The following is a 10221-nucleotide window of genomic DNA, read 5'->3' on the forward strand; positions in this document are numbered from 1 at the left end:
GCCCCCCATCGGGCTCCTTGCTCGGTGGGGAGTCTGCTTCTCCCTCTCCTCTTGCTCGTGTGCTCTCTCTCACTATCTCTGTCTCAAATAAATAAAATCTTAAAAAGAAATAAAAAAAGTTTAATTATCAAAAGGCAACAAACAAAAAAAAGCCTTGTGATCTGACCTCACCCTGATTGTGTAATATCACAGCACATCCTCTTAGCTTCTTCATCTGTGCAATGGGTGATCAGCCTTGGCTCTGTGGGGGTGGCTGTGAAGATGGGATGAGCTCGTGCAGGCTGAACTGAGGGCCAGGTGCCCCGTGGAGAGGGTGAAGCTGCCCCCTGGACAGCCGTGGGGGTTACTGAGGGCAGGAAAGGCTGTTCTTGATGAGCTCGGGGGAGAAAGAGAGCCTTGTCAGAGGGGAGGACAAAGCCTTCTGCCCAATGTCTAGGAGCCCAAGCACGGCAGTCTCCCCTGAAATACACACACACACATTCACACTGACACACGCTCTCATACTCATGCACACACACACACACACACTTTCACACATGTGCGCCACCATCATCAGACCTTCTGTGGATAGACACCCAGGGACCTCTATCTGAGGGAACCCGCAGTACTGAGCAACTGGGCATGTGCGCTCCCAGCTCTGCTACTTAAAGGTGGGGACGGACCCCGTGGCTGTGAGTCGCCATAGCTGTGACATTCGTTCCTTTGTGCTTCACTGGACACAGCAGTCATCAGCTCCAAGAGTAGCTCCAGGCTAGGACCACGCAGGACGCAGGAACAGGCGGCCGGCAGACCAGGCAGGGGTGCTGAGGACGGAGGAAGGTTGGGAGGCCGGGCACCGCTAATATCCTGAGCTCCCTGTGTCCTGGACTTCTCGGTGGGCTCGAGAAAGGACTACCCAACCTCAGGATGAACCCTCCTTCGGGGCCCGGAGCCCAGGAGCCCAGCTCTGTGGCCACCCCAGCCTCACCCAGCAGGTGGGACAGCTCCTGGGGCAGCACGTCCAGCGTGGGCCAAGCTCTGCCCAGCAGTCCCACGGTAAGCCTGGGGCCGGCATGTGCACACACAGAGCCTTCCCTCCCCGCCCCCGGCCTCCATGACAGTGAGATAGAAGAGGTCTGAGCTCCTCTGTGGGACCTTGGGTATGTTACCGGACCTCTCTGGGCCTATCCTCCCCAAAGAGGCCAATAGAGGAGAGTGTGGGCAATGTCCTTCCCCATGGAGAGCATCCAAGGAACAGAAAGGCCAGCCCTAAAGAACAAAGGGCTGCAATGGCCCAGACCTGCCCTTGGCTGCATCCATTCTTTTCTGAGGGTGGTTGGATACCCCACAGAGCCTTCCAGAGAGGAAGGCATACCAGAGGCCTCTGGATTGTCCAGACCAGAGTGAAGTGGTGGGTGCTTTCTGCTGCCTGTCATTCTGGCCAGGGCCCCAGAATCATACCCCACCGAACCCACTATTAACTGGGGAGAACTGAGGGTACCCTGAAGACCCTGGGATGTTGGCCTACATCCTGGATAGGACGGGAAGCCTCCATAGCTATAGGAGGCAAGACAGAGACTAAATTGCCCTCCTTCCCAGGAAAGGATCAGGGCCAGAGGGTTCTTTAAAGCCCCTTGTGCTGGCCTCATGGGGTCATAACCTCCCTGAAGTGACTTTGGGGGACCTAAGCTTTCTTTTTTCTTTTTTAAGTTTATTTATTTAAGATTTATTTATTTTTTAGAGAGAGGGGGGAGGGGCAGACAGAGAGGGAAAGAGAATCTCAAGCAGACTCCATGCTGAGCATGAGCCTGACTCAACCCCACGAACCTGAGATCATGACCTGAACCAAAATCAAGAGTCGGACGTTTAACTGACTCAGCCACCCAGGTGTCCCTAAGTTTATTTTTTTTATTTAAGTAATCTCTACAACCAATGTGGGGCTCAAACTTGTGACCCTGAGATCGGGAGTCACATATTCTTCCACCAGCCAGGTGCCCCCTAAGCTTTCTTTTTAAAGGGGAATTCTTGTCCTCTGTCTCATGCCAGGTATCAAGGTCAACGCTCCCCATTTATACTGTGAGGGGATACAACTTCTTCTTTGAGGCTGGGGAGGGGCTGGGGTTCCTGAGGAGAGGGGTTCCACCCAGCTCCACCACCCCAGAGTCTGCGGGGCCTGGAAGACCATTGCTAAGCGCCTCGAGCGCTTCGGTCAGGGCCCATGCCATGGAGAGGAAGCACTGAGGGGATGGATCTGCCTTCTCCCCAAGGAAAGGTAGACTCACTCCAGCCATGTCCCTCCTTGTCAGACATGTGTGTGTCTGTCCGTTCAGCCTCCAAAGGGTGATTCTAGAAGCCTCATGCCTCTGTGCCACGGTGCAGGAGCTCAGGCTTGACTTTAGAGAGATCTGCGTTTCCCCTCTGGTTCAGCTACTGCCTGGCAGTGTGGGCAAGTGGCTGTGCCACTCTGAGCCTGTTTCCCTGCTGGTCTACCAGGAACCTTAACCCTCTCTTCTCAGGGTTATTCCAGATGATAGGATAACGTGATGCTCATGTTTCTCTGTCTCTCCACAGGCAGCCGCGGCTCGGGCTGCTGCCTGGGTCCCCTTCCCAACGGTGGATGTTCCAGACCATGCCCACTACATCCTGGGCACAGTGATCCTGCTGGTGGGGCTCACGGGGATGCTGGGCAATCTGATGGTCATCTATACCTTCTGCAGGTGCCTGGTTGGCGGGACTAGCGCATGGGCACCGAGGGCAGCCAGTCATGCAGAGACAGGGCAGGAAGGCTGTCTCCAGCTCTGCAAGGTGCTGTTGAGCCTGGGTGGGGACGCCACTGCCAAGCCTTTGGTGGTCTCAGGACAGGTCTCTATCTTCTAGCTTAGGGAAGGGGCCAAAAAATAGTCCAGGGCAGCTTGAGTGGCACATGCCAATTGGGCCCCGGGCACACCTTCTGTGTAGGATAAATTTCTCTACGACTCACATGCCTCTGCCCATTCTTTTTTTTTTTTAAAGCTTTTATTTATTTACGACAGAGAGAGACACAGCGAGAGAGGGAACACAAGCAGGGGGAGAGGGAGAGGGAGAAGCAGGCTTCCCGCTGAGCAGGGAGCCCAATGCGGGGCTGATCCCAGGACTCTGGGATCATGACCTGAGCCGAAGGCAGACGCTTAACAACTGAGCCACCCAGGCGCCCCTGCCTCTGCCCATTCTGCCCGGCTCTCAGCTCACCTCCACGTCACCTTGACAAGCAGCCCTGGCAACATGGTCCTGAGTCCTCAAGACACTCAGCAAGCACCCTTGGCAAGCACCCCAGCTTCTTTCCCCACCTGCCTCATTCTTGGGCTGAATGGCTGAGACAGGCAGGTGAAGAAGTGAACCCCTGACCCTACTACCTATTAGCTGAACTGACTTTGGGCAAGTCACTTTTCTCCGTGGGCCCATTTTTCTTTCTTTTTTAAAATTTATTTATTTGAGAGAGAGAGAGAGAGAATGAGCAGGGTGGAGGGGCAGAGGGAGAGGGAGAAGCAAACTCCCCGCTGAGCAGGGAGCCCGATGCAGGACTCGATCCCAGGACCCTGGGGTCATGACCTGAGTTGAAGGGAGACGTTTAACCGACTGAGCCACCCAGGTGTCCCTGTGGGTCCATTTTTCTTGTCTGCAAAATGGAGTTGTGATTTACTTCATGGAGTCAATGTATGATTACACAAGTTCATGTCTGTGCAGTGCCCATCAAATAAGTGTTTGAGGGCGCCTGGGTGGCTCAGTTGGTTAAGCGACTGCCTTCGGCTCAGGTCATGATCCTGGAGTCCTGGGATCGAGTCCCGCATCGGGCTCCTTGCTCGGCGGGGAGTCTGCTTCGTCCTCTGACCCTATCCCCTCTCATGTGTTCTCTCTCTCTCATTCTCTCTCTCTCAAATAAATAAATAAAATCTTAAAAAAAAAAATTAAGTGTTTGAATCCTGGCCATGCCACTTACTGAGTCTTGTTATCTGGAGCAAGCCACCTCGAGGGTGGGAGCCTCAGGATTCTCATCTGGAAAAGAGGGAGGGCTAGATGCAAAGATGGATGATTACGGGAGAGGCGTTTGTGAAAGTGCCTGGCCTGTGGGGCACACCTGTCTGTCCCTCTGCCCTGGGCCAACCCCAAGTTTGAAGACTGCAGAGATACTGGAAGAAGGGGTACAAGGAGGGGTGCCTGGGGGAGAAGGAGGTAGAAGGAGCTCTTGGGAAGGCACATCTGAGCCTGAGCATGCAGGAGGAGCCACTGGGGAGAACTGGCCTGGAGGGGTTCAGACGAATGAGGGGTGTGTCCAAGGAGAGAGTGCGGATCATGCAGAGGGGATCCAGAAGGCGAGAGGAAGAAACAGACGTGTCCTAAAGCCAGCTTCGGCAGGGCTGCATAGCACTCTGGCGGCAGTACTGCTCCCCATCTGAGGCAAGAGCTGCTGCCTGGAGGGGGCCTCACTTCTCAGCCCATGCTGTCAGGCTCTAGAGCCGTCTGGCTGGTGCTTGCTGGGCAGCAGCGGGATGGGTGGTGGCCCTGTGGCTTCTGCCCGTGTGTGTGCGTGTGTGCACGTGTGCTCGTAGCTCAGGGAAGCTCCCCAGCAGAAGCACCTCCTGACAGCTTCCGACCCTTCACAGGACCAGAGGCCTCAGGACACCCTCCAACATGTTCATTATCAACCTCGCAGTCAGCGACTTTTTCATGTCCTTCACCCAGGCCCCCGTCTTCTTCGCCAGCAGCCTCTATAAGCGGTGGCTCTTTGGGGAGGCAGGTAGACATTCAGGGTTCCCTTCTGCTGGAGGGAGGAGGAGGGTTGTGGCAGGGGATGCCCACAGTGGAGGCTGGCCTTGAACGAGGAGGTGATTGGCTCTTCCTGGGCAGAGAGTGGGTGGCCGTGCTCAATCCCGTGAGTGAGCAAGAGGGAAGATTCAGCTTCTCGGCCAGATGTGGCAAGTAGCCAGGGTGGAGAGGGGCTCAGGGATGCTTTTCTGGAGAGGTGAAGGCAGGAGCTGAGTATGTACCACCCCCAGACCCCCCTCCTCTGGGGTAACTCATGGGCTCCTGCCATGGTCTGAGGTTGGGGAGCTGTGCCCACAGGCTGTGAGTTCTATGCCTTCTGTGGGGCTGTCTTCGGCATCACCTCCATGATTACCCTAACGGCCATCGCTCTGGACCGCTACCTGGTGATCATGCACCCACTGGCCACCATCGGGGTGGTGTCCAAGAGGCGAGCAGCGCTTGTCCTGGTGGGCGTCTGGCTCTATGCCCTGGCCTGGAGTCTGCCACCCTTCTTTGGCTGGAGTAAGTGGACTAAGGGAATTGGGAGAGAGGACGATAAGCTGGGTGGGGCATGTTCAAGGGGCAGGTAGGTAGACTTGGGTTGGCCAGCTGGCAGGAGGGGCCAAGGGAATTCTTGAGCCTCAAGGCAGATGGATATTCAGGGGGCATGACTAGCAGCAGGGGAAACTGAGGTAGAACCACCAGCAACCAGAGGATGACCTGGGCTCCCACATGGTTCTTGGGCGGCAGTAAGTGACAGGTGCATCTGATGCTGAGTTTTAGCATCAGACAGGCAGGCCTTGGGGTGTAGGCTTGAGCAAGTAGGAGAGTTAGCAGCAAGGTCCTTTCTGTGGCAGGACCAAAAACCTGGCCAAAATCTGGAGGATAATACCCTGGAGCTATGGTGAGGTCTCTGTTCCAACCTGGTAAAAATGGGCAGCAGTGGGCTTTGCCTGCTAGAACTAGCTGGGAAAGCTTCCTTCCACATGCCCTGGCTTCCTCACTGCACTAGGCAGGGCTGGAGTGGGGACCAGTGTTCAGGGAGCCCAGGCCCCACAGCTAAAGCCCCTGCTGGATGAGGAGCCTGAAGCATGCTGGGCCGAAGGCTGAGCACCTATTCCTGGCTCCTAGGCGCCTACGTACCCGAGGGGCTGCTGACCTCCTGCTCCTGGGACTACATGAGCTTCACACCTTCCGTCCGAGCCTACACCATGCTGCTCTTCTGCTTCGTGTTCTTCCTCCCCCTGCTGGTCATCATCTACTGCTACATCTTCATCTTCAGGGCCATCCGGGAGACAGGCCAGTAAGAGCTGGGCGTGGAGGAGGGGCTCGATGGGAGGGTGGCCACACGCCTTTGCCAGGGCTGCCCCTACCCAGCCCCCAGCCTCACACTGCACCCTCCCCCTCCCCAGGACATTCCTTCCCAGCTCCAGATGGGCAAAGACAAGCTGAGCCCATGTGCTTAGGGGGTGAGGTGCCCAGAGACCAGCACAACCTGGGTGCCTAGAGAAGTCTCAGGAGACAGGGGCTTCTGAGGAGGGGGCCTTTGGCTTGATCAGGAGGTCCACGGGGAGGTGGAACCACAGGGAGACAGCTTAGGCTGGATGTAACGGAGAACTTTCTGGGAGTCTGGAGAGAATGGCCAGGTCCAGGGAGCCTCCCCCATGGCAGCCATGACCGTGGCCCTCACTGCCGCTAGAGCGGGGTCAGACTCGGACTTTGCGCCTGTGCCAGGGCTCTCCAGACTTTCAGGGCCTGCGAGGGCGGTGTTAGGTCCCCCCGACAACGGCAGCGGCTACAGAGAGAGTGGAAAATGGCCAAGATTGAGCTGCTGGTCATCCTTCTCTTCGTGCTCTCCTGGGCCCCCTACTCTGCTGTGGCCCTGACGGCCTTTGCTGGGTGAGCAGTGCCCAAGGGGCCGGGACAGGGGCTGGAGGGGGTGGGAGGAGGGTAAGGGGACCCTGCAGCGGCCTCTCCCTCCCCAGCCCAAGCTGGAGCCAGCCGTTCTTACACTCAAAGCCCAGCCTCACAGCCAGTCATTCATTTTCCCTGCGGCAGCAGCGAGGTTCACCTGCGGGAGATGGCCCTGCCACTTCCTGGAGGCACTGGGACCCGTGCTGCGGGAGCTCTGGGTCTGGCCTGAGGGCCTGCAGGGGCTCCCAGGTCCTGCCAGATCCCGCGGGAACACAAGACGCTCCCTGAGGTTCCGGCTCCCTCTTCACCGGGCTGTGGGCACATGGCCTGGGGTGCCCCTCACCTCCTGCCTGCCAGCCCTTCGTGGCTCGAGTCTGGGCACTTGATGTCTGCAGCGGCGAGGACATAGGCCAGACTTCAGAAGCACTTTGAGACAGTGAGAGTTTTTCATGCTGGGGGCTGTCTGGGTCCGAGACCTCCTTGTGCCGGAAGGGCCTGGTGCCGGCTAAGGCTGTCTTGAGTCACTCTAAGAGAGCCAGGGGAGAAGCGGGTCTCAGGGTTGTGTGCGACGGGGGAGGAACTGGCCAGAGGCCCCGAGGCCCTGGGGGTGGGGAGCGTTTCCTCCCAACAGCACGGGCTCCAAGCTATCATGGGACCTGGCCGAACCCCCCAACCTGGCTCCTCTTCCCCTCAGCAACCGTCCCTCAGCGGCCCCCCAGGTGTCCGCTCACCTCAGGTCAGAATTCTCCTGGCATCGCAGTCCCTCTTGGCTGTGCTGGTTTGGGCTGCAGGGCCTGGCCCAGAGGAAGAAGCTTCCTGAGAGGGCACGTGGGCCGTGGAGTCTCTGGGAGGGCCGGCTGGTGGGGGGACCACAGCTTCTCCGTCCTAGGTACGCGCATGTCCTGACACCCTACATGAACACCGTGCCTGCTGTCATCGCCAAGGCCTCTGCCATCCACAACCCCATCATTTATGCCATCACCCACCCCAAGTACAGGTGCGGCCCTCCTCCAGGACCCAGCCCCATGTCCCCGGGCCACGGAGGGTCAGAAGCCGTGAATGGGGACAGAGGCTGGCCATCTTTCCTATCTCTCGTATGTATGCATTGGGTGGGGGCCTCCCGCAGCTGGGAGCAGCCAGTGACACTGGGTGGGGTCTGGAGCTGGTGTGACCCCCTCTGTTGCTCCAGTTTCCCAGGGGGATCAGCTTGGAGGGACTTCAGAGCTCCCTGGGCAGTGTCCAATCCTGCCTATGGCATTTTTGGAGCCAAGGCCAAAAGGCAGCTGGGATGGCCGATCAGCAGTGATGCCCTCTACAAAGAGAAGAAGCCCCCGGACAGCAATGTCCTGGAGACCACAGTAGGGAGAGGTTCGAGGGCCCTGGCGGAGGCCCGGGGGTGCTTCTGGCCCAGAGCGCTCTCTGCTGATGGATTCCCAGCACAGCTGGCCTCTCCCTCGAGGGGCCCCTCAGTGCTTCCTTTTGCCTGGTGGTGTCAGTAATTTGCCGCCCTGCTGAGGCCAGCTGCAGGCTCAGAGGCTGCTCGGGAGTGTCCCCGTCCTCACTGGAAGGGACGCGGCTTGGGCCAGCCGCTTGAGAGCTGAGACCAAGCCCCTCACCGAACCTGCTACCCTCCGTGCCCATGGCCCCAGTGTCTGCCTGTCCATCCCCAAGGCTATGGGCCTGTCAGTCTCTTTCACCCCAGCATCTGTCTGTCCTTCCTCATCACTTCCTATGACTGCCAGTGTCGTTTTGTCCATTCCCATCACCCCATCATCTGTCTGTCCTCATAACCCCAGTGTCGGAACCACCCATTTCCCCATTCTGTCCACTCCCATTAGCTTCGTATCAGTCTGTCCATCCTCCCCCATCTCCCGGTGTCTGCCTGTCCATCCCCCTAACCAGCTGTGCGGTTCCTGCAGAATGGCCATTGCCCAGCACCTGCCCTGCCTGCGGGTACTGCTGGGCGTGTCAGGCCAGCGCAGTGGCCCCTACACCAGCTACCGCTCCACCCACCGCTCCACACTGAGCAGCCAGGCCTCGGACCTCAGCTGGATCTCTGGACAGAGGCGCCAGGCGTCCCTGGGCTCGGAGAGCGAGGTGGTAAGGATGCGATAGCCTCCCGAGGCTAGCACCTCACCCTCCTTTCCTCAACCAAGCCAGCCTCAGGCCTCTGAGACCCAGGGACCCTCAGGACCCCAGGACGCTGGCAGGAAGAGCCCTTCACGACTGCCCCATGGCCTTTCCTTGCCCCATTCCCCCTGACAGGCAGGGGCCCTGGGGCCAGAGAGGCAATGGGTTGGCCCAAGGTCACCCAGTAACAGGGCCGGGACTGATGCGTCTTCCAACGCCAGGCCATCTCTCTTCCATGATGGCAGTATTCCAGGAGCTTAGAGCCGCGAAAAGACAGGCATTTCTGGCCCTAGATGGGCCTCCCGAGAGACAGGCCGGAGCTAGCTCGGGGCCCTTTGTTCTTAGCCTTAAGCCCCCTCTTCCTGGGAGCCTTGAGGAGCCCACAGGATACAGTGGAAGGAGTATTGGCCCTGGAGTCAGGGGACCCGGGTTCAAGGCTCAGTTCTACCACATCCTCGCTGTGTGAGCTTGGGCAGGTCACTCACCCCTTTTGAGCCTGTGTGTTCTTCTCTAAAAGGGAAAACAGTTGTCTCTACATCCAAGGCTGGCTAGGGTGCACATGAGCGGGTGCTAACCCCACAGTTGGTGTTAGCCCTGGGAGCTACCAGCCTGCCAGTCCCTCTTTGGGACCCAGGGCTGTGATGCCCCCTAATGCCCCCGGGAGAGCTCTCTGTGCTGTGGCCTCCCGTCCCCAGCCGCACCTGGGCTCCTCCATCATTGTAACTACAGGGCCCACCGTGGGCCTCACCAAGAATCTCCACTGACCTCTTCCCACTGCTTCCAGCCCTGGGGGCTGAGGGAGGAGATATCAGAGGTCCCTTCCCTGAACCACATGTAGTGAAGGACATCAAGGAGTGAATGTCATTCGTCAACAGAGGCCTAGACCCTCATGAAGACAGACCCACCCCACACGCTTAAGAAGGCACACAGTGCACACACGCGCACACACACACTAGCGCACACGCGCGTGCGCACGCACACACTAGCACACACACGCTAGCGCACACACCAGTGCACACACACTAGCAAGGCACACACACTAGCCCACGCGTGCGTGCACACACACTAGCGCACACATACACACACTAGCACACACGCACACGCATGCACACTAGCACACACGCACGCACACACACTAGCACAACGCTAGCGCACACACACTAGCAAGGCACACACTAGCACACACGCACACACACACACTAGCACACATGCACGCACACACACTAGCGCACACGCACACGCACTCACACTAGCACACACGCTAGCGCACACACACTAGCACACGCATGTGTGCACACACACTAGCGCACACGCGCGTGCACACGCACACACTAGCGCACACACTAGCACACGCGTGCGTGCACACACACTAGCGCACACGCGCGTGCGCACGCACACTAGCACACGCTAGCGCAC

At 58.3% G+C, this 10221-nt stretch overlaps 1 protein-coding gene across 3 annotated transcripts in view; it reads left to right on the plus strand.

Annotated features, from left to right (window-relative positions):
• Window positions 1–674: 674 nt before the first annotated feature.
• Window positions 675–10221, plus strand: part of OPN4 (opsin 4) — a 12799-nt gene continuing 3252 nt past the window's right edge. Inside the window, exons 1-8 of one of the 3 annotated variants that reach the window (XM_035020309.1) lie at window positions 675–1035; window positions 2551–2696; window positions 4620–4753; window positions 5080–5283; window positions 5893–6064; window positions 6496–6660; window positions 7565–7672; window positions 8595–8775. In XM_035020309.1, the coding sequence (XP_034876200.1) occupies window positions 907–1035; window positions 2551–2696; window positions 4620–4753; window positions 5080–5283; window positions 5893–6064; window positions 6496–6660; window positions 7565–7672; window positions 8595–8775 (1239 nt within the window). In that variant the 5' untranslated portion in view covers window positions 675–906. Of the gene's footprint in view, window positions 1036–2550; window positions 2721–4610; window positions 4754–5079; window positions 5284–5892; window positions 6065–6495; window positions 6661–7564; window positions 7673–8594; window positions 8776–10221 lie in introns of all 3 variants that reach the window. The other 2 variants (XM_035020315.1, XM_035020322.1) reach the window with 2 other exon arrangements.

Source organism: Mirounga leonina, unplaced genomic scaffold (assembly GCF_011800145.1).
Source record: "Mirounga leonina isolate KUSES-001 unplaced genomic scaffold, KU_Mleo_1.0 Mir_114, whole genome shotgun sequence".
Lineage (NCBI taxonomy): Eukaryota > Metazoa > Chordata > Mammalia > Carnivora > Phocidae > Mirounga > Mirounga leonina.